The 25,097-nt window shown below is 40.4% G+C and overlaps 1 protein-coding gene across 1 annotated transcript in view; it reads right to left on the bottom strand.

Annotated features, from left to right (window-relative positions):
• The window catches only part of LOC119903684 (collagen alpha-2(IV) chain-like), a 52,103-nt gene that overhangs the window by 21,277 nt on the left and 5,729 nt on the right, over positions 1-25,097 (bottom strand). Inside the window, exons 2-11 of the mRNA XM_038719907.1 lie at positions 4,034-4,168; positions 3,892-3,936; positions 3,661-3,777; positions 3,494-3,562; positions 3,320-3,355; positions 3,090-3,143; positions 2,937-2,972; positions 2,780-2,821; positions 531-602; positions 348-392 (exon numbers count right to left, since the gene is read on the bottom strand). Of these exons, the coding sequence (XP_038575835.1) occupies positions 348-392; positions 531-602; positions 2,780-2,821; positions 2,937-2,972; positions 3,090-3,143; positions 3,320-3,355; positions 3,494-3,562; positions 3,661-3,777; positions 3,892-3,936; positions 4,034-4,168 (651 nt within the window). The remainder of the gene's footprint in view (positions 1-347; positions 393-530; positions 603-2,779; positions 2,822-2,936; positions 2,973-3,089; positions 3,144-3,319; positions 3,356-3,493; positions 3,563-3,660; positions 3,778-3,891; positions 3,937-4,033; positions 4,169-25,097) is intronic.

Raw genomic sequence — 25,097 nt, 5'->3', positions numbered from 1 at the left:
TGCACATGTCAGATTTATCACTTGACTCATTAGGCAGAGAAGAAGAGAAGCTGTTGCTCTACAACATTGTCCACTAAATCAACTGAGTCAGTGTACAGGTGAAAGAATATATCAAATAGGCCAAAAGGTTTGCAAAGTGATTTTATGGTACCTTTTGAAAAGTAGTTTGTGTTTTTGAAATACAAAATTATGATAGGTTATTATAATACATGGTGTAATTTGTAGTTAATTTTGACACACTTAAAATGAAGGTATCTGGTATCTTATTTTAAAATACATGTTGATGTATCTTTGCCCATCCCTGACTGTGTGGAAATGTGTATGATTGTTCATGAGTGATCACATACCGGCTCTCCTGTTTCTCCTTTTGGACCTTTTGCTCCGGGAGGTCCCTGAAATAATGAAAAGGGATGATTATGGTTATTGGTTCACGTGTCTGTAACACTCTGTGTATTTCATATTTTAGAGACCATTTTGTCATTACAGCAGGTTAATGAATAAAGATGAACATGTTTTGCTGATGTACAGACCGGGGGTCCGTCGCGGGGCTTAGTTTGCTGATGAGTAGAGTTTCCCTGTGGCCCTGGAGGTCCAATGTCCCCCTGTGGTGAAAGTAGGAAGTGAAACAAATCAGCATCAAGTACTCACATATTTTACTTAAGTAAAAGTAGCAATACCAAAGTTTCACAATACTGTATTACAAGTAAAAGCCATGAAAACGCAATCCAACTTGGGTAATAGTACAGAAATAGCAGCAACAAAATACTGTTTCAAAGTAAGTGGTCATTAAGGAGAAAAATTGCCGATATGACTGACATATTACTATATACTGTATGACATTACTAGATTGTTGCTGGAATGTGTAAGCAGGTTTTTACTACCGTAGCTGGTTGAGGTACAGCTAGTTTTAACTATGTTATTTACAATTAGGTAGCAATGCTGCGTTCAAGGCAACTCTGATCTCTGCAATTTCCAACCTCCAACTAGAAAAAGTACCATGGAATGCCACTTGAAGTCAGAGTACAAATATGTATCCCAGCTTCACAAGATTATTATTAAGAGATTATTAGTTTTCAATGAACAATCTTATAAAATCTATTACTTCGAAAAAATACTTGTAACTCAGATAAATGCAGGACAGTAAAAACACAACATTTTCCTGTAAAATGTAGTGAAATAGATTAAATATAAGGAAAGTACAAGTATTTTAAAACTGTATGAAGATTCTCATCCAGGTCATAGTTATCCAACAAAGGTTAAAGTCGAGGGCAACTGCACTTGGTTGAAGATACTGGAAGATGTTTCGTCCCTCATCCAAGGGACTTCTTCAGTTCTGACTGACTGGCAGGGAAACTAAGCTATTTAACCTCAGTAGGGTCGTTTGCCAGGATCGTTGATACTGCTGGTTCGTTAGTGTTCCTGGTTGCTGTAACGACAGTCGTTAGGACTTCCCGAGGCCAAGACTGAACGACCACCAAACAACAGTTTGGCCTTCCTGGACTGCGCTGTACACATTGAAGAGGATAGGAGCCTGCAGATTGGTGTTTACAGAAAACCCACACACACAGACCAATACCTACTCTTCGATTCCCACCACCCACTGGAGCACAAGCTAGGGGTCATGAGAACACTGCACCACAGAGCGGAAAACAAGTGCCCAAGCCAGAGAGAAGGAACAGAACCACCTGAAGGGGGCACTTACAGCCTGTGGATACCCTAAATGGACCTTTGTGAAAACAGCCACAAGATCCAAGAAGAACAAAACTACAGGGGAGGAGGAAAAGAAGGTCAAACGCAACATTGTGATTCCATACGTGTCTGGAGTATCAGAGAAACTCAGGAGGATTTTCAACAAACACAACATCCCTGTGTTTTTTAAACCCAAGAACACACTAAGACAGATGCTGGTACACCCCAAAGACTGCACACCCAAACACAAGAAAAGCAATCTAGTGTATGCGGTCCAATGCAGTGAGGAATGCACAGACCTGTATATTGGGGAGACTAAACAACCACTACACAAACGCATGGCTCAACACAGAAGGGCCAACTCCTCAGGTCAAGACTCTGCTGTCTACTTACATCTGAAGGACAGAGGACACTCGTTTGAGGACCACCAGGTGCACATTTTAGACAGAGAAGATGGATGGTTTGAAAGAGGTGTCAAGGAAGCCATCTACACCCGGGTTGAGAAGCCGTCATTGAACAGGGGAGGGGGTCTACGCCACCACTTATCCCCCACTTACAATGCTGTCCTTTCATCACTTCCCAGGAAACTCAACAAACGTAACCTATTGGCCTCAGGTGAAGATACCAATGATGGTCGTTCAGTCTTGGCCTCGGGAAGTCCTAACGACTGTCGTTACAGCAACCAGGAACACTAACGAACCAGCAGTATCAACGATCCCACTGAGGTTAAATAGCTGAGTTACCCTACCAGTCAGTCAGAACTGAAGAAGTCTCTTGGATGAGGGACGAAACGTCTTCCAGTAGCTTCAACCAAGTCCAGTTGCTCTTGACTTCAACCTTCGTTGGATATTTTAAAACTGTACTAAAGTACAATACTTAACTACAATTTACTCATATATAATTATATTATATATTATATATCATTGCATGGGAAAATACAGATGTAGAGCTCAAACTGAAGTAGATTCCGAGGATCTAAATTAATTTAACAATTCCCATGCAGCAACAGCAAACAATTTTGTTTTCGTAACATTGCTTAACAGCAATGCAAGTAGACAAGATGCATATTAGCATTAAATTGTTCACTCACTTGTTGTCCTTTGACTCCCTTAATAACTTTGGTCATAGCGCCCTGCCCAGAAAAACAATGTTATTTAGTAACATTTCATGCATCATTTGCCTGTCACACATTCACAAAAAATTCTTCTATTATATTGCATTGAATATATATATTTTTATTGCTTTACCTTAGGTCCGCGGGGACCTGGAGGCCCTGGGGGACCCTAGAGGAACACACAGACAGGATCCTAATAAGCACTTTGCATCAAAATAGATTGAGCTTAACAAACTAAATTTAAAATTGCTCCTAAACATATGCCCACACACACATGCACACTTACCTTTGGTCCTGGGGCGCCTGTGTTACCCTCCCATCCTCGGTTTCCTGGGGGTCCCTGACAAAAATCAAATGACATACAGTAGATGACAAAGATTGCAAAAACAGAAAATTTAGTAAAAGTAGGTTTCAAAGAAGTTGTTCAGAATGAGGAAATGCATTAGTTAGTGCAAATTTGATATGACAATATTACATGTAACAACCATTATGTGATCATCGACAAATGTGTCTTACTATTATTCCGTTGAACCCTGGTGTGCCTAGATCTCCCTGTGTAGACATGGTCAAAGATTCATGAAGTTAATACAATCTATGTGAATTTGTTATACCAAGTTGTAAATGCGATTTTATGATGGCAGAAATTCTCCAGAACAAAAGTCAGGTTTGGTGTACCCTCCTCTTCCTCACCCTGAAACGCTCCATGTACACACTCAGCTCCAGAGAGTCTCCCTTCGCTCCCTTTCTGCCTGGATTTCCCTGAGAAAACAAAAAGACAGAGTAATCGTCACTTAAAGGAAATCAAACTCTATGTATTTTACAAATCACTATATACATAGGTTTGGAGTTTCGCTTACAGGAAAACCAGGTGCGCCATTATAGCCCGGTTGCCCCGGGAAGCCTGATTCTCCCTGTGTCCCATTACAGCCATCTGCACCTGGCTTGCCCCTGGGCCCAGCTTGTCCGGGGTGGCCCTGCAGAGCGAGAGTCAAACAACAACAGTCAGAAAACATCGTCAGCAGAATCATCACTCTGTGCACATACAGTGAGCTTTTACTGCTTTCCCAAAGACTTATGGATAGACTAACAGGAATGCCGTCATTTCCAGAAAAACCAGGAACTCCAGTCATCCCCTGTGGAGCGACACAAATCACACATTAAACAAGATGACAAACGACAAGAGTCTTGGCATTTTTAACAATTAGACAAAAAAACAGAAGAATATTATACCTGATTTCCTTTAAGACCTATAATGCCGCCACGGCCATGGTCACCTTTCTGCCCCTTTGGTCCCTGGATGCCTGGATCACCTGGTCTCCCAAAAGGCCCCTGTAAGCCCTGAGGACCATGAGGCCCAGGGTGACCCTGAGATTGAGGTTATGAGAAAAAGGAGTTAATCAACTTCACGTCAAGAGTGCAATACACTAGATAAACTGCAAAGTGGCATCACTTTGGCTTACAGTTTAGAGCATAATGTTTTCTGAATCAAATATCGTTTGATTTCCTTTTATCAATAATATCACAACTCTTACATTGGTGACATCTGCAGTAACAAAAAAATTAAAATTTACCTCATGAAAGTAGATTAATTAGAAAAGAAGAGAAGATTTGAAAATAGGACAGGTGTTATCAACAGTATCACAACAATGCAACAAGTATGACAAACAGTAATCAACCAGTTGGAAACATTTCACTTATTTTTTTAAAAGTTTCTTACAACTGCTTACACACATTTTCACAACTATGTCTCTTTTTTTTCAAAGGTCTACACACTGCCCTACATTCCCCAAACTGCCCACACAAATTGCAAAATGCCTCATATGTCCTTCAAAAAAAAAAAAAAACTGCATTCAAAATGCCATAAACACATCTCAGAATGAAGCACTTGCATGGCAAACACTTTTTTTACAATAGTAAATTTTTGGATATACCATGCACACACTGTTCTAAATCTAAAGATCTTTTGTCCTTCATAGGCTTATGTGTACATTTCCATACAATGTTCTAGAGTGAAAGAAATCAGCTGAGAGGTGCTGAAAAGAACACTGTAAACACCAATGGGCCAATGTTGAAACAGAAAATATTTATTTGGCAAAACATTGCAGTTGTAACAAAGTGTTGTATGCAGTAGCATACATGAAACAAAAACCATCAACATATGTGAACCAAAAGTATATATTTTTTTAGAATAAAAAATTTGTGTGTAGGGTTGTGTAACAATTTTCACTCTATAAAGAACTCACCAGTGCCAGCAGTTATATATATTAATATTATATATATATATTAATATTATTATATATAAATATTGTAGTACAGCATTACAACCAACCTCATTCATACAATGCAGTGCAGTAAATGGATGATTTAGAGCTCCAAATGTTTATGCAATACCATGTGGTAATACATATTTTATGGTACAATACTGTAATGCTGAAATAGTGATTAGCTAGTTGCAGCCTGTTATAATTTCTGAAGGTTCGAATTATGGACGCCACTGTAAAGCAACTCAAATTGGCCTGGACTCTTAGTCCAGCTTCTCTCGTAGTCAACCTGTGGTTGATCACATGATTAAAGTGTGGTTCTGATCTCATCAGATATAGCTCTCCTTCCTTCACTTCTTCCTTCTTGTCCTCCTCTTCTTCTAACTCTTCCTCCTTGAACTCGTCCTCGTTGTTGTCCCCTGCCTCTCTCTTCTACTCCCCTTGCTCTCTGTCCATTGTTGGTATCCAATGTTCAAACAGGTAATCTGACCTTTGACCTATTTATAGGTCTATAGTATACTAAAGCAGTGATTGGTTAGTGATCAGTTAAGCAGTTAAGGGAGGAGTGGCTGTGTGACCTGGTGAATATGTGTAGCATTTTGATTGGTTGTGTTTGAAAAAGGAAAGCAGGTTACTTCCTGTTAGATTTGTGTGTCTTAGGTAGAGAATTGTGTGTAGTGTTTTGAAAAAAAGTGTTTTAATGCAATTGAAAACTGCCTTAAAGGCTGACAAATAGCTGATGGTTTTGGAGATTTGGTGTGTAGTTTTGCTCTTTGAGTGAGTGACACGTCTGCTTGTAGTTCCTGCTTGCACCACTAGGGAGAGACAAAAGCCTTTTTCTTTTTCTAGTGAAATCCTCTCCCTCATCACTCCCTGCTCTCTACACCCATCCAGTGGTCAAACACTGTTCTTACAGATGATGTGTAAAACTGATGCCAGAGTAGCAATACAACCACATCCATACAGTGAGAACATAAAGAAACATCTCAACAATATAACTCACTTAACGTCACTTAACTCCTTTTCAACTTTTTAGGGACAGAATGAGCAGACACAATTACAGATTCTTACACACAAATTACAAAACATATTCTGTTTTACACGTTATTCTAATTCAAGCCAGATGAAGACACGAGGAGATTATGCTATGGTAGATAAAGCCAGACTCTGCTGTCAAATGTCTCCTTAATAAAAAAAAGACACTCACAGTGGCCAAGCAAACTTGAAAGGCAAAGTTAAGGGCTGTTTAAAGAGGATTTTATTAAGTTGTCTGTTTGAAACTGCAGACAGACCTCTAATCTGCAAGCTAAATATAACAGTTTGATCATGACACTCAAAGTGATGAAAGAGAGAAGACAGGAAAGCAGATAGGAAGGAAGGAAAATGTGAGTCTGGCAGTGGCAGAAGTATGTTTCTGTTCTCCAAACTGCTCCATTTTAAACATCTAATTTGTATCTGCTAATAGGTAGATTCACGATGTGTCTGCGGACTTGGCAGTATAGTATGTCTCTCTTCCCCTGCTTCACCAGAATGGCTGCTGCATGTTGTCAGCAGGATGCAAACTGACACTCCAGCAAAGAGTTATGAATACTGAGGAGTTGTTCAGTGCAGGCAGGGTGTGTGAGAGCGAGGAGCTTCAACTGAAAGATCAGAAAGAACAGGTGCCTCAAAAACAGACACACATATACATACATCTCAGTGTTGGACTGGACACAGCCAGGGTTTGAGAGGGGCAGAGAGCTGACAATGGCTGATGGGATAGAAACAGAATAAAATGGGGACAGCATATTTAAAAGGGTCAAACAAACACGTGAGGGCAAAGACACCATGGGAATTGGGCGTGTTTGTATGGTCTGGGAGGTCAGGGGCTCAGTAAGTGGTGACCTCTGAGGTTTTGGGGCCTGGCAGTGTTCCTGTGAGAACCAACAAACACAGTGACGCTGTTTGTCCCCAGACAGAAATGCTCTGGGCCTTGTTATATGAAGCTAGAGCCAAGGGTCTCGAAGGAATTAATAAAACTGCCTAAACAATGTCATACAACAATTCAAACAACCTCACAGGCAAATCAGATGCACATAGTGTGAGATAAAGCCTCGGCCTCTGTGTGTGTGTGTGTGTGTGTATTTGATAGATAGTCCGAGCTTTGTCTATGGGGGCCATTTTGGAACAGGAGGTGTGTGTTTTGTCTCTGGATCAATCCGGACAATGCAGCTGTTGTGTATAGAGCAGACAGACCATAGTCCTGTCAAAACAACTCAAACTCAACATGAATAACTGGCGGTACATCATAGTGTGAGCTGTGAATTTTTACATTTACAGACGAAATCAGCCAGAGGAATGGACTGATTAGGCATTCAGACATGTGATCAAATCAATATATCTTGCCCACAATGGAGATGGTATCACCACATTGGGGATTCTGCACAACACAACCTAATATGAAACATAAGCAGCCATCAGAGCATACTGCACTGATTCACTGCATTGTAAAGAGATTTCAACACCACAGAGTTTTTATTAAGACAAATGAGATGAAACAATGTGTGTCAGACTGCTTGGGGTCATTTCAATTCAGAAACAAGACTAACGTTCTACAGCCACTCTAGCAGCCCTGTCAGGCTACACTTAGCCACAGTAGTGCTAAGTAATGCTAACATCAGCTCACTAACATGCTCACAATGACAATGCTAACATGTTTATGTTTAGCATGTATAAGGTTTGCCATGCTCAAGATCTTAATTTAGTATTGGTATTATGGAAGCGCTAGCTAGCTAGCTAGACGTTTACCAAAGTCACAAAGTACTGTAATTATTTCACCCATAGTAAGTGACTGATGGCTGTTTGGTGTATATATGCACCTCAGTAGAACACAACATTGACTTCCAATCCTCTTCATCATTCGTTGTGGTCATTTTTTTTTTTTTACATAATAAAAAAATATCATAGAATAAATAACTTTCACTGCCACCCATTTCTTTGCTATGAAACATCATGTCTCATGATTCTTATAGTGGAAACCACACTTAGGGTTGTAAACCACCATCCTCATGAAAAGGAAATAAATCAAGCTGACTAATTTTCTCAAGACAAATGATTCTGTCAGAGTAATAATTCTGCTATACTTCACATAGCAAGAGAAGTAAAATATACAGTGATAGAGGGGAGGTGTGGAGTGAGCTGGAATGGACTGTCGCAATTCAAAAAGGGCTTATTTATGAGATGAACTGTGTATGTGTGTATGTGGGTGGGTATGTGGTATGTGTGTGTAGCATGTAAGTACATAAGCGATTCTTGTCTAGAGCACTTGCATGGCACACAATTCGCAATGGTCTGTATCTTTCGGAATGGCTTAACCAGAGGCCTGATAAATACCAGCCTCCTTTCACAGTTGTTAACGAGGAAGATGTTTCTAGGGGCATATTTGTGTGTGTGTGTGTGTGTGTGTGTGTGTGTGTGTGTGTGTGTTGGCTGTGCACCAACAACTACAAAAGCTGAATCTACTGTAAACACTCAAAAATAAAGGTACAGCAGGATAACAGTTTTGGCCTGAAAAGTACATGTATTAGAGTTTACAGGTGTATCAACTCACTTAGTTATGTTACCGCTATGTTTTGGGCCATTGTACTTCCAAAGGTACACATTTTGGGGAAACAAATTGGACCTGCAAAAAATGGTACCTTCCTATTGTCCAGAGGCAGTGCCTCACTATGCTTCACAGGAATGGCTTTCCGTTTTGTCAAACAGTATCTGAAACGATTCCACGCCCCATCACCTTTATGATGTCATTTGTGAGGCTGCGTCCAACAAATTCCCTTGATTCCTGCACCTTTCTTCAAGCAGCAATTTGTCATTTGTGTGGAAAGTGAGAAAATATGCAGGGCTTTACCCTTCTCCCTCTTATGGTGCTCTCAGACCAAAAGCGAAGTGAGCGTTGTGGGCGGTACATTTACATACAAAGTCAAGCGAGTGAAAAAGTCACATGACGCTGAGTCGCAATAGCCTATCACTGCTGTTATTTAATTTGCTTTTTACTTTAGTTTTTGGGATTACAACGCTGATTTATTTTCACTCGAGCTTCTGAGCAGCTAGATTCGGTGCATATCCGGTTCCAATGTTGTTGTTAGCGCTGGTTGGCACCCAGAGCTCTGTTGGACTACTACTGCATATTTATATAAAAACGGACAAAGCTGGACATTACTTGGAGAAAAGAAAGCGAGGAAGTTGAACTACCTGGTGAGTTCAGAAAATATGTGTCTGTAATTTTATTCCAGCTATCGTTGTACTTTATTGTGAACAAGTTAGCGTAGCATAGCCCTGATTGATCCAAACTCCATTCAGAAAACAAACATTTTAGAAGTTGTTGTCATGCGGTCTTGCTGACAGACCTGACAAAGCATGAATTCATATGTTATGAATCTGCACCATAATGTAGTTATTTGACATCAGTTTGATCCGTTTATTGCTATTTAATCACAGCAAAATGTTTACTTGGGGTTCATACAGCTGTAGCAATGGCTAGTTTTGTTTATTCGCGTTATCGTGTTGTGTGTGAACACTTGACAGTTGTCCAGCGATAAAACCCCCGCAAGGAAAGCGTTGCGAGGATTAAATTCTCGTTTGGTCTGAATGCAGCATTACACCCTTCATGTTCATGTCTGTCACGGTTTTGGTTTTGTTGTCTGTTTCTAGTTTCCTTATTTACTTTGTAGTTGTCTGTCACCATTGTTCCTTGTGTTACTGCCTTACTTTGACTGTTGTACCTGTGATCACCTGTGACTCATTATTCTCATCCCTTCCATGTGTATATATGGTAGTCTCTCTGTTGTCTGTTGCTGATTCATTGCTTCATTCATGTCTCTTGTGTTCCTGCTCCGTGGTTATTGGATTTTCCCTGCTTTCGTGTTTCATGTTTCTGGCCTCTAGCGTTGTTCCCCGTTTTTTTCCACTGTATGTTTGGACTTCAGTTTTCATGGACTACTCATTTTCAGTTGTGGATCACTGTGTTTATTTGGACTGCCATTTTCACAACACTTGTGAATGTTTCTCCGCTCCCATGTATGCACTTGCCCTTGATATTCTGTGTAGCCTTCTAGCTACACGTAACATTGGCACACCTCTATCTCTCTCTCGTCCACATGCTGCTAGTCACACTAGTTATTTATTTGTTATTATGGTTTTTATCATTTGTAATTCATTCGCCATTTAAATAGCAATGCGCAAGGTACAGGCGCCCCTGACTTTTAAAGGCAATGGGAGATGACACTCCTATTGGTTTAAATGTTCAGTGTGTAAGTTTAAGGGCTGCAAATTGCAACCAACTGCTCAAGTCACCGCTCACCCCTCCCTTTGCAAGCGCGGGGGAGAAGCTAGGGTGGCTTTGTCCTAAATAATATGTGTGGTCCATCTGTCCACATTTACAGTCTCTTCTTACTTTCAATGAACCCTACAGCTACTAGTACTACTACTACCACTTCTTCTTCTCCTTCTCCTTATCTTCGTATGTATTCAACGTAATGATGAAACGTGCTCTGTAAGCAGTTGTCAATTGCGGCTACTACTCGGGCACTGACCTGGCACGTCACACATATTTGTTGTTGATTGTTGATCTTTGTTGTTGTATATTTTTATGTTGTCAGTTTATATGTACACAATATTCTCTTCCGTTGCGTTACTTCTGCACGGCACAGACCCAGAATAATGCACATGTATATATCTGTAACATTGTTCTTCTATTCCATATTTATATATTTCTACATTTATTTATGTTGACTGTATGTTTGTGTACGTGTAGCACCTTATCACCACAGCAAATTCCTCATATGTGTAAAACACTACTTGGCGATAAAGCTCCTTCTGATTCTTCTATTGTAGAAACATTCATTCATTCATTTAGCTGACGCTTTTATTCATGTCAGAGGTCACATGCCTCTGGAGCAACTAGGTGTTAAGTGTCTTGCTCAGGGACACATTGGTGGATGGGTCACAGGCATGTGCCTTATCCACTGGTCCATCACCAACCTCAAAGAAACATGGTGGCGCAACATGGCGACTTCCATGTAAGAGGACCCTTAGTGTATGTAGATAGAAATAGCTAAGGTAATAAAAAGATAACGGCTCATTATGTAAGGTCGTAATACAACACTGAAAAAATAGTTATGTATATTATATTGCATTTCTGTCACTAGATCTTCTTAAATATTACACAGTGAACTTTAGGGCTGGGTATCGTTCAAAGATTTTTCGATATCGATACGATACCCTTAACTTCGATACTGGTTCCTGAACGATACTTTTTTCGATTCCAATTTTATTCTGGCAGAACGGAGAACCATTGTTGTTTGTAAAGTAACTTAATTATCACTTTATTATTATCATTCATAATTTGTTATTTTAATAATTGTTCCTTTGAAAAATGCTACGGCTTGTCAAAACCATGACATATTTTCAATGTAACATAGGCCTATATTGTGTTTTTGTTGTTTTTATTCCTCTTTCTTTAGTTTTTATAATGTCATTTCATTGTTTATTAATTATATCTTTTTTATTGTGTGTGTATATATCTGAATTTGTGCTCTGGCAACATTGCAACCTAAACATTCATGGCAATAGGCCTGAGAGAAAGAGAGAGAAATCTCTCCTCTCATGGAAACAAGTTTCTGCCACTACATATCAAGTTTCCTCCTCACTATAGGAAGAGGTGTCCAGGCAACAACTACCACAATAGAAAGTAAACTCAGTCGTGTGTGTGTCTTTATTCCCCTGCATCAAAGTTGCAGACATCAGCCCAAGGATCGGTATGTGATGCCACCGTCATGCGGAAGCGCTTCCGCCAGCTACACATACAGGTCCGTGTGTAGCGATGGCGTCACTTACTGATCCTTCAGAAATGCTTGGGAAAATGTAGCGTGTGTGGACAAGAACCTCTAGGTATCGAAATTTGGTACCGAAAGACAAGGCATTTTCTGATACTTGATGGTATTGAGGCAATTCGGTAGGTGCCTAAAAAGTATTGAACTCGATACCCAGCCCTACTCAACTTTTTAATTCATTCTACGCGCAAAACACACCATTGGCCATGTTTCCATCCAGCTGTCATGCACATTTTAAGCATGACAGCTGGTTTAAGCATGACTTTTGAAATGTCGCAAAAAAGGAAAAAATTATAAATACGAAATATGTGCGTTTCCATCAGCTGGTTTGGAGCGAATAAACCAGGCTACGGCAAGCGTAGTTACATCAGAAGTTGATTTTACACATGGCTGTAATAAACAAGACTTATGGCTTCCAAACCAGAAATAAAACCAGTCGCATGGAACTGATGGGCATTGATCTTAGAAAAAACAGAGAGAGGTCCTCAGGAATGTGTTTCAAGCGGGCAAGTTGCTACCAGCCATGTCTCCGCACATTATGGGAATATCCGGCAAGATGTTGACAGCGGAAACAGCTGATCAGACATGAGTTACAAGTTTGCTACGTCAAAACGTATTCGGCAAAAGTGTTTCCATCTCTCATTTGGCGCATTAACTGTTTTTCGACAAAGGCAAAAACCACCTCAAGCGAGCGTAAAAACATTTTTGCGAATTCAGGTTTTTTTTCCGAATTTTGCCGTTTCCATCAACCTTTTGTAATGCGATACTTCAAAATGTGCATAAAAAAAACGCTGAAACACGGCTATTGATTGAGAGGAAACTAAATACAACACCTTTGCACCTTACGTTCTCCCAGATTAAGTCTCGTTTAACTAGCAAAAGTGGAGTTGGACATGCCCTAAAGGCACTAAACCATGCACTGTAGAGCATTTAAATAGGGCAGAAGTTATTTTTTCATTCTTCCCATGACAATTTCTGTCACTTTTGATGTATACAAACAAATGCAACTCCACCAATGACTCATTGTACTACTGATTTATAGCGTGCTCATATGCATATATTTATTGTGTCCAGACTAAGACATGTAAAAGTATGTCTAAATCAAACTGACCACATTGTGCAATATAGAATACAGTAGCCTGTTGTTTCATTAGCACTCTAGACGCTGATAATTTCCCTTGTCTATGATCTCCTGAGCTCATCTCTCTCCAGTCCTCCCCACTCTTTAATTAGCATTCCTCCACAGCTTCACTTCCTTCATACCTCTATACTCCCCATTCTTATCGGCTCGCACTTCTTCCAACCAACATTTCCTCCCCTCCTCTTCAAAACTTTCCTGTCTCTGTTGGGCAAAGTGTGACCACATGTAAGCCCATGTGGGGAGAAAAACGTAGTATAAAGTTGAAACAGCAAGAAAAATCAAAAGTAATGGGGAGAATGCAAGAGATGCTGCAAAACAAAAGAAAACAAATTACTATGTTTGAGTTGGAATGAGTGGATGGACATAGCAGAAACCAGGCTGTCAAGGAAAGTAGAAATGCAGATATAAGGAGAAAGCATTCTTTTGTCACATAGTATAATACAATTTTGAACCTGTGTATACCTGAAATGTAGATTAGGGGAAGTCGAATGCTCTTCAAACGGACATGTCTCGGATTCACTAAAGGACACTAAACATACATACATGAGATCAGAGTTCCCCTCTGTCTTTGAAGGCTGGTCATGACTTTACCAGATTATGAAACTCAGGATACATGTGCTGCCCTCTGGCCTTTTTCTGTAACTGTAGCCGTCTGTGCTCCTTTACTTTTCATCCTGTCACAGATAGCTCACGTCATAACTTCAGCCTCTTGCCTCGTGAGCTTCATAATGGGATACGACGAGCCATCAATCAGCAGTCGAATCTACTAAAGTCACCAGGGGGAAGAGAAGGAAATGAGGCAGGCAGAGGGTAGATCACAGCTGACCAGTAATCTGCAGGAGTTTAACCTCTGATTGAAGCCACTGAGGTACTGTAGACAGTCAAGTCCAGTACATTTTATTTACGGTATAGCCCAGCATATTTACGGCAGCCCCAAGAAAATGCTTGTTTGTCTCAGAAGGCTTGACATTTTGCACAACATACGACTCATGTCACAGTTCATTGGTAATTTTATGGACTTGGACTGTTGTTTGGACAAAACAAGCTATGAGAAGACCTCAGCTTGAGCTTTAGTGAACTGTAAGTAATTTTCTACTATTTTTTGACATTTCATTGACCAAATGAGCAATTACTAAGAGAAAATAATTGCAAGGTTAATTGATAACAAAAAATGTTAGCTGCAGATCCAAAATTAAGTGTAGAAAGTTAAATAGTAGTAACTCTAACCCTGTGCGAAAAACCAAATCAAAACCAAAAACAACCCTGCTGCATGTTATTTAATCCCAAATCACTCAATCTTCTTTATCTAGATAACACAAACATACACACACACACACACACACACACACACACACACACACACACACACACACACACACCTCTACCTTTATCCAAACAAGGGCAATACAGCATAAGACTGCTATGACATTTAAACAGTTATGTCAACACTATGATGTGTGTTAAAGAGGTGGTATTATGCTCATTTTCACGTTCAAAATTCAATTAGAGGTTGTGCCAAAACAGGTTTACATGGTTTAATTTTCAAAAAACACCATAGTTTTTTTTCATACTGAACATTGCTGCAGCTCCTCTTTTCACCCCGTGTGAAGGCTTTGTTTTAGACATGGAGCGATACACCTTGTTTCTAAATGATCTTTGGTGGGAGTTGCACATACGCAGTTCCTAGTTAAGGACTACAAGCCAATCAGAAACAGAGAAAGGCGGGTCAGCCAGAAGACTTAAACAGTTTTGGTTCAGCTGTAGGCTACATGGACTGCAGCAAGAGTTTCAGAGTGGTGAGTTATTAATCTATAACAAAAGTATTTTTCATTCATAAAGTTTTAACTGAGCTCTGTCTCTACATCAGACAGTCAGGACTGCAGAAAAGATCATTGATGCCAACCTGCCCTCCATTGAGGACTTATACATTTCCAGAGTCAGGAAACAGGCAGGAAACATTACTTCAGATCCATCTCTCCCCGGACACAACCTGTTCCAGCTTCTCCCCTCTGGTGGGCGCTACAGAGCACTGTACACCAAAACCAACATACTCAGGAACAGTTTCTTCCCACAAGCCATCAATCTGATGAACAGCTGTCTCTGACTCACAGTGTCAGGAACACTTCCTGTGCAATAATTCCTGTTTACTGGCTACCACTTATTTATTTATTCATCATTCTCCATTTCAAAGCTGTTCATACTGTTCATATTGTATATTGTGTATATACTGCACCTGCATAAAATACTTATTTATTCCAGCATTCTTTGCACTCATCACACTGTGTACATGTATGTGCACCTGTATATCACATCCACCTCCGACATGTACATACTAATAACATTAATGGTAATAATAATTTTCTCCTGCATCCTTTGCACTCTGCTCATTGCTCTATTGTCTCAATCTGTCTGTTTTGTTTATAGTGTGTATTTATGTGTCCTCTATACTGTAGCCTGTGTTTGATTTTATTACTGTGTCATACTCTGCATGCCAGTCTCTCTGTTTTCCTCTGTTCATTACCCTGCCTGCCTGTGTCTGTCTGCTGTCGTTATTAGTATCACCTGTGCATCTCCTCCCAGCTCGTTAACCTTGTGTATATATCCTTGCTTGTTTCCCACAGTCTTTGTGTGTTTGGAAGGGAGAGTAGAAGTGTGTGGTGCAGTTCAGTATTTTTCCACCAGTGTTTTTGAGGGCATGTCGGAGCTTTAGCGTTCATCCCTGTGTCGTCACAAGGATGAAAGGGAAACAGCTGGACTATAAACAAGCTGTTTTCAGGCAGCTCAGAGCAGAGGTTTCTGTGGGAGATGGGAACTATCTTGGGCTGGACTTCGGGCTTTTTCACTTTGCAAACCTATTACATGTACAAAAAAGAGATATAACTCAATAAAGGAGAGGGAAAATGCATAATACCACCTCTTTAATGTTTGAGGTTTGGGTTGGATCTGGGTGTGATTAGGTCATAAAGAAGTGTGTTTGTAACTCTAGAAGCTCACAGCAGTGAAACATGCTTCATACACCAGTCACTGATGTCTGAGGACATTTCACAGTGAGATTTTCAAAACGAGACATTACTGCACTTTAATGGGTTTTTTGAATGGCATGATGCAGTCACTTCCTTTTATAACATACATTTAAGGTCTCAGCTCCAGAGAAACACGGCTGTAGTGGGGTAAAATAATTATATTTATAATTAATTATAATTTATATCGTGTGTGTGTGTGTGTATATATAATATATGTGTGTGTGTGTGTGTGTGTGTGTGTGTGTGTGTGTGTGTGTGTGTATACACACACATACAATACATTAGGATTGTTAATAAACAGACTATAGGAAAGATTGTAAAAAAAGCAATAAAACACCAGCTGCCCACTGGTCTGCCAACAAGTGCCTGCTTTTCATCTTATCACATCTCACCTCATTTGATGGGCATAAACACTGCACACAAACACACTCATAAAAACCATAAAAACACACACAGACACTCTGGTTAGGTGAACAAAGCAACTGGGACTAAGGTGTGGGATGAAGAGATGCTGGTGAAAACAAATCACTCTTTTGTAATGCAAAAAGGCAGAAATATTTTATATATATATATACAGTGGGTACGGAAAGTATTCAAACCCCTTTAAATTTTTCACTCTTTGTTTCATTGCAGCCATTTTCCAAAAATCAAAAAAGTTCATTTTATTTCTCAGTAATGTACACTCAACACCCCATCTTGACAGAAAAAAACCGAAATGTAGAAATTTTTGCAAATTTATTAAAAAAGAAAAACTGAAATATCACATGGTCATAAGTATTCAGACCCTTTGCCGTGACACTCATATTTAACTCAGGTGCTGTCTATTGCTTCTGATCATCCTTGAGATGGTTCTACACCTTCATTTGAGTCCAGCTGTGTTTGATTATACTGATTGGACTTGATTAGGAAAGCCACACACCTGTCTATATAAGACCTTACAGCTCACAGTGCATGTCAGAGCAAATGAGAATCATGAGGTCAAAGGAACTGCCTGAAGAGCTCAGAGACAGAATTGTGGCAAGGCACAGATCTGGCCAAGGTTACAAAAAAATTTCTGCTGCACTTAAGGTTCCTAAAGCACAGTGGCCTCCATAATCCTCAAATGGAAGACGTTTGGGACGACCAGAACCCTTCCTAGAGCTGGCCGTCCGGCCAAACTGAGCTATCGGGGGAGAAGAGCCTTGGTGAGAGAGGTAAAGAAGAACCCAAAGGTCACTGTGGCTGAGCTCCAGAGATGCAGTCGGGAGATGGGAGAAAGTTGTAGTAAGTCAACCATCACTGCAGCAATCCACCAGTCGGGGCTTTATGGCAGAGTGGCCCGACGGAAGCCTCTCCTCAGTGCAAGACACATGAAAGCCCGCATGGAGTTTGCTAAAAAAACACCTGAAGGACTCCAAGATGGTGATAAATAAGATCCTCTGGTCTGATGAGACCAAGATAGAACTTTTTGGCCTTAATTCTAAGCGGTATGTGTGGAGAAAACCAGGCACTGCTCATCACCTGTCCAATACAGTCTCAACAGTGAAGCATGGTGGTGGCAGCATCATGCTGTGGGGGTGTTTTTCAGCTGCAGGGACAGGACGACTGGTTGCAATCGAGGGAAAGATGAATGCGGCCAAGTACAGGGATATCCTGGACGAAAACCTTTTCCAGAGTGCTCTGGACCTCAGACTGGGCCGAAGGTTTACCTTCCAACAAGACAATGACCCTAAGCGCACCGCTAAAATAACGAAGGAGTGGCTTCACAACAACTCCGTGGCTGTTCTTGAATGGCCCAGCCAGAGCCCTGACTTAAACCCAAGTGAGCATCTCTGGAGAGACCTGAAAATGGCTGTCCACCAACGTTTACCATCCAACCTGACAGAACTGGAGAGGATCTGCAAGGAGGAATGGCAGAGGATACCCAAATCCAGATGTGAAAAAGTTGTTGCATCTTTCCCAAAACGACTCATGGCTGTATTAGATCAAAAGGGTGCTTCTACTAAATACTGAGCAAAGGGTCTGAATACTTATGACCATGTGATATTTCAGTTTTTCTTTTTTTATAAATTTGCAACAATTTCTACATTTCTGTTTTTTTCTGTCAAGATGGGGTGCTGAGTGTACATTACTGAGAAATAAAATGAACTTTTTTGATTTTTGGAAAATGGCTGCAATGAAACAAAGAGTGAAAAATTTAAAGGGGTCTGAATACTTTCCGTACCCATATATATATATATATATATATATATATATATATATATATATATATATATATATATATATTATGCTAATACTTCATGTCTTTCCTAGCTATTCCTTTCTCTACCATGGCAATATTTATTTCAAGGATTAACGCCTTCTTTCCTATATCATACATGTCATTGACAAAGAGATGTCCCAGCCCCATCTTTGCAGCTGTAGGAATGTGGGAGGAGGATTTTGGACAGTCTCCTCCATTTAAACCTGACATGTGAGAGTCCGGATGAGGAGAGAACTGGTGCCTGCTGGATTGTAGAGGTTTACAGCTGATTTGAACCAAACATGTAAACTAAAGAATGAGAATGTTGTGGTGCTGCCGAGAAAGATTACCAACTAACTAATCTAATATGATCCAGAGATGCAGATGTGAGACAGCTATTACAAGTAAACTTTCTATCTCTTTCAGAGAGACACGATTAAAGGGACAGTTAATACAAATTACAAATCTCATTTCAAATTCTCATGCAATAGTTCCTCTATGGTGTCCCTGAGGATTTGCTCTTTTCAGTGCAAGTTTTGAGTTCCTTCTTCTTCTTCCTCAATACAATGAACGGGAATGTAATTTTCATGAGTTGCACTCACAGCATTGAAAGGTTATTAAAACATTTCAACACCAGCATATCTTTAGAAATCATTGCACTGTTACTGGGGAAAAACTGTTCACAGTGAGATCTGTGGATTGAAAATATAAATAATAAATATACATCTAAATAAAAATGAAACAAAAGCTACATGCATGGATAGATAGCATTACAGGTAATAAATAATGTTTTTCTTTGTAATTCTGCTGAACTCACCCTTTTAAAGGTTCAGTGTGTAAGTTTTATTGGCATCTAGTGGTGAGGATTGCGAATTGGGTATAGTTGCAAAAGAGCACACTTCTGTCCACACCCATCAGTGATGCAATAAAACTTCAAACTTTCAACCACAAATGGCAGTAAAATGCTTTCAGTCCAGTGCTGTTGTAAGTTAAATATTTACCAATGAAGGAGATCTAGCACATTTAGCTTGCTTTTTCATTTCCCCCTATAAATATGTCTGGATTTGATTTCTTACTTTTCTAAATACAGTTGGATTTAGAAGTTGACATACACACCGATCAGCTATTACATTATGACCACTGACAGGTGAAGTAAATAAATAACATTGATTATCTCGTTACCATGGCACCTGTCAGTGGGTGGGATATATTAGGCAGCAAGTGAACATTTTGTTCTCATAGTTCATACGTGAGAAGCAGGAAAAATGGGCAAGCATAAGGATTTGAGCGACAAGGGCCCAATTGTTATGGCTAGACGACTGGGTCAGAGCATCTGCAAAACGCTCTGCAGTGGTTAGTACTTATCAAAAGTGATCCATGGAAGGAAAAGGTGTAAACCAGTGAAAGGGTCATGGACAGCCAAGGCTCACTGATGCATGTAGGAAAGCAAAGGCTAGCCCGTCTTGTGCAATCCAACAGACGAGCTACTGTAGGTCAAACTGCAGAGTGTATGCTGGTTCTGATATGACCAGCAGGTGGTCATATCAGAACCACCTGCTGGATCACCTGCATCATATCGGTGTATTTAGATTTCCACTTTCCACTGCTTTGCTTGTGTAATTCTAAGCCAGTGCCTTCATGACATCTGACCCATATCAAGAAATTCTGGGAACATCCTTCTTCCTCACACGGTATGAAATGCAGCAACCATAATCTCAACTCAATTAAAATCAAAGGGTTTTATTTCCATGAAAGTACAATACAGGACAATGTTGCCAAAGCATCAAAATATAATTTCTGCAAATAATTGGACAGCACGTCACAGAACAACACAACATCTAAATTGATCTATATTAATTATGTACACAATATTTCCTATGCGCATGTCCTCTCCTGGGTCTATGTGGGTGTCTTAGCATTTTACATTCCTAAATCACAGATCTATTAAAAGTCCCCCCTTCTGACACCATAAATTTCATCTGGACCCAGACTGTCCCCTGGGGTGGATGCTCAGAACAGGATGGGAACACACAGCCCAGTGCGCAAACCTCTGACCACAGAGAGGAATAAAATAAATCAATAAGCAACTGGCTGGAAGCTCCCTCTGTTATTCCATCTGTCTGTCTGGAAAAACTGGGGCATTTTGAATTTTTTTTACACAAGAAAAAGATGGTTACTAAGTAAAACTTCAATTTACAGCTAAAGAGTGTCAACTGAGACAGGAGATATGATATATCACAGGGAATGGTAGTGGCAGAAGCTCAGTCTGTAAGGATTAGGCTGGGAACCGGAGGGTCACTGGTTTGAATCCAGCTTGGGCCAGAGTTGCAGAACGTGGCTACGTTCAGACTGCAGGTCTTAATGCTCAATTCTGATTTTTTTCTCCGATCCAATTTTTCGTAAGTGACCCGCATGCGCAGAAGAACAACACGATGTCACACGCAGCAGCAGACTTTCATATAGAAGTAAACAGAGGTTAGCTGCGTTTAGCGACTACTTGCTAACCCTCCCAATTTTCACGGAAGACTCACGTTTTTCATTATCCTCTCACCGGTCACATTTTCCCGAATTATGACAAGTGCTCACAACTTTCTGTTCTTTTTATCACGGTGTCTGGCGCTCTGTCACTACCTCTCTCTCTCCACTTTGTTGGCACGGACACAAGTAGCATGCATGTAACTCAGAAGAGAGCTTGCGTTCCGGTGGATTTCAGGTGGAAGAAAGGGAATTTGTGTGCAGATGATAGCAAGGTAGAGAAGAAAGAAAGCCATAATAATGGCTTATAATGGCTTTTTGTGGAGCTTTTTCATTCATAGTGGCTCCGTCTACAGCAGGACTGTGATAACAGCTGCTCTAGAGGTTAACCTGCAGTTAGTAAACGTGTTTAGCTCAGAATCGGCCATCTAAAATTAGCTTGCTTCTTGCTTTACCTACGACCTACAGGAGGTTAGGTCCGACTGTTGTTCGTTATGAAAAGCTGAATGAGTGTAAAACTTGTGGTGGTCGATTAACATAATCATTTACGTCCCGCTGGCTGCCATCAGGTTAATTAACGTCGGCTGCAAACAGGTTACAGGTTTATTGTGAATCATGCAACGTTACAGTTTTATTTGTTGACATTACTCCGGTTTGAGAGTCTGGGGGTGTGTTGACTTACAGTAGTTAACTGTCATTAGTTGTAGACGCATTGGACATTAGGCTACATGGTTGTGCTCTGAGAAAAACAGGTTACAGGTTTATTAGTGATCATGTAATGTTACAGCTTTATATAGTTAACGTTACACTGGGTTTGAGAGTCTGGAGAATGTGTTGACTTACAGTAGTTTAAGCTGCCATTGATTGCATTGCACATTACATGGATGTGCTCTGTAAGTGAAAAACATGTTACAATTACAGAATTCCTTATAGCTATGCAGTGTTATAAGCAGCCTTGATTGAATGCAGCTGGTGATACAACATTCATTAAAACCACAAGTGACTTGGACTCTAGCTCAGAGTCTTGTGATTCCATGTTACTTGGCCTGTTCACACTGTTATAAAAAGATCAGATCTGAGTCACATATGGACAACAAAATCGGATTTGGGTCACTTTGTCCTGCAGTCTGAACGAAGCCCAAGCGGTATCAATATTGTGGTAAGATAATTAACATTTAGTATTTAGCTAAATGGACACACATCTTACTCTGTTGCAACAAAGTTAATACCCAAAATCTCAGATGGCATGCCCTCCTAGTGACTATAAACACTGTATCTGCTTAGAAATAACACTGGAATCTAAACAGAAAAGGTTATGGTGAGAGACGACGGATGCTAAGCAGTGTGATGTCATCAATGTGAGACAGACCACTGACAGCCCCATACTTCCACAGAAACTTCTACAGATCAGAGTGAGTGCACTTACATTCACACAACACTCACTCATGTAAACTCCTCCTGGTGAGTGTCCCTGTGAGCTGCCTGCTGAGGATTAACAGTATGTGATGTTGATGAATATAAATGGATAAATTAAGGTTAAGGTATGCTTGAAATAAATGTGTCTTCTGAAAACATTGGAAGGTTCCTAATCACCAAAGGCAAAGGCAGTAAGAAAACTACTACTAGTGTCACAGTGATGGACAAGACGTGATATTTGAACTAATGGGATATTGCTGCACACTTACACTTGCATTCATGGCGTCACACTCGGTTGCAAAGAAAGAATGAAAAAAAAAGAAGTTCAAATCCTGCATAAATTCATACCTCTGCACCCCTGGCCAATCACTGCATTAGGAAAGATACAAAATTTGTTGGATGTAGCTTCCTCGATGTCAGAAAGTGTACAGAGCGGTGGTTTCATCTATGCGACAAGCACTTCGATTGAAGCATACTGATGTCTTTATTTACTGGACATCAGCAGCGGTTCAACAGTTTGAAGTCTATCTGCGTCCTGCAGGAAATAAGACAAAGAATGAAGGAAGAACGAAAGGAAGGAATGAAGGAAGTAAAGTTAAAAAACCAAATGAAGGAAGGAAAGGTGGTGTGGAAAAAAAGGAAGTAGAAGGGGAAACAGTAAAGAAAGGAATAAAAGTCAAAAGGAAGGAAGATAAAGATGAAACAAATGAATGTAAGGAAACAAAGATGCATCAAGGAAGATGAAAGGAGAGGAAGCAAGGAAGAAAGTAGAAAAGAAGGAAACAGTGAAGGAAGAAAAGAGGCCAAGTAGGCAAATTACAGCACGTAAAGACTAAATGTCTGCCATTTCTCTCTGACACACAGTCAGACTGAGACCCTTTGGTGGACTTGTCCCACTGCTCAACGATCCAACTGGCATGTTTTTCTTGGATACATTTTTCTTGGACTCATTTCCTAAAGATCCACATCCTTTCTACATGATGCCCAAGGGGGAAACGGAGCTCAGTTCCCCTGGAGGGGTGGAGGGAATTCGGGGTTAGGGGAGAGTCTTGAGGGGCTCCACTTGGAGGACAATAAGGTTCCTCAAATGGATGCCCTGATGGGGACTCAGGCAGAATAAATAAACATCTGTAGATGATGTTTAGATATCACTTAGAGTGTGTTTAGATTTCCTGGCTGAAGTCAGGGAGGTCAGCTTTCTGAATCCCGGGCTGGAGGACACTGTCCTACTTCTGAAAATCTGGTGGTGGATCAGAGCGGATATAAAATGATACTCTGAGAGTTACAAAAAAAGCAACAAGGCCATGCAGGCTACAGGTGGAACAGCAATATATGAAAGATGGTGATGGAGAATGACCCATCAGAAAGTTTGAAATGTTGCTGTGGAGACAAACCTCCAGCGGAATTTGTGAACACATCACTTCACATGACTGGTGCGACAACATGTTCTCCTGACTCATCCGCTTAAAATTTCTCATGTGCAAAGAGAGAGAGAGATTTAGTAGAGTGCTAAAAACAGATGACATTCAGACAAACACCAGTCATTTCTTGTCCCTTGCTTTGTTTCTCATGGAGGTCTGCTGCTCTTTGTTTAGCCATTTGGCACCAAGTTGTTTGGCTGCTTTGAGACCAGTTTACATTAGAATTAATATGTTTAGACTCTGAGCTAATTTCTGCATGCACATGTGTCATCTTCACCAAACACGTGCGCACAGATGTGCCAGAGGTCTGAAAACATCCAGAGCAGAGAGAGAAGGAGGCCTGCTAATGACCAGTGGTTAGGCTGAAGTGTATGTGTGTGAGAGTCTTATGTGTTTTGAGGGTGCGTGTTGAAGATCAAGACTCGAGGGAAGGGGGATCACAGGCAGAGAACAGAACCGATTGGATCTCCGTCTATGCCAGGGGTTTCTGGGGCCCGACACCTGTGCTGTTGCCTCACGTTAGAGGAATGAGGCGTCTCAAGTCTGTAGTCCGAGCACACATGTGTCTCAACAGGACACAGCTGCTGCCTGTGTGTGTGTATGTAAGAAAGAGCGAGAAATTGCGCACAGTCTCAAATGAGGTGTTGCCCTCACCTCAGAGACCATCCACCTGTGTGCCTGTATCATGTGTCTGCATGTGTCTGAGTGCATGTCTGACTGTAATGAAGTCCATCATGGGTGTGTTGCCTCTATAATCCTTCTGTTATATTTATCACTGTGATTATAAAGCCATTACAGCTTCTATACAGTGGATCGCCCAGAGCGCAGAGAACTTCTGTTCATAAAAGTCCACCAAGGAAAACTGAATTTCCTCAAAAAACCTGTTCTCTGACATTTTGAATCACACACTAGGGCACAAAAGTATGTATATTGAGTTATATTTGAAGTATAACAGTTTTAGAGGCCTCAGGAGCTATGGAATTTGAGAAAATTGTTTTTATATTTCTCTTAATAATGTATTTTACATTGTTATTTTGATGTAAAGCACATGCTTATGTTTAGCAGGTACAGTATGTTTACCCTGTTAGCATGCTAACATTTGCTAATTAGTGCTAAACACGTAGTACAGCTGAGACCGATGGGAATACCATTAGATTTGTAGGTATTTTGTCATAAACCAAAGTATTAATGAAATGTAAATTTTGACCTGATGATTGCGCTGGATGATTAGTTCATAGAATCACCAAATCTATTACAATTCACCCTGAGGGGGACATAAATGTCTATACAAAATCACATGGCAATTCATCCCATGGCTATTTCACTTAAAACCAAAAATGAAAACCTCATGGTGAAAAGTCACCAAAGACATTAAGATTCCGCATCTGGGAACTATGAATGTATGCCCCAAATTTCATGGCAATCCATTAAATAGCTGAGGAGATATTTCAGTCTGGACTAAAGTGG

This window comes from Micropterus salmoides, unplaced genomic scaffold (assembly GCF_014851395.1).
Source record: "Micropterus salmoides isolate LMB-PRFRI ecotype aquatic unplaced genomic scaffold, ASM1485139v1 Ms_hic_scaffold_15, whole genome shotgun sequence".
NCBI classification, from domain to species: domain Eukaryota; kingdom Metazoa; phylum Chordata; class Actinopteri; order Centrarchiformes; family Centrarchidae; genus Micropterus; species Micropterus salmoides.
The sequence above is the reverse complement of the archived record's forward strand: the minus strand, read 5'-3'. Positions and strand labels throughout refer to the sequence as shown.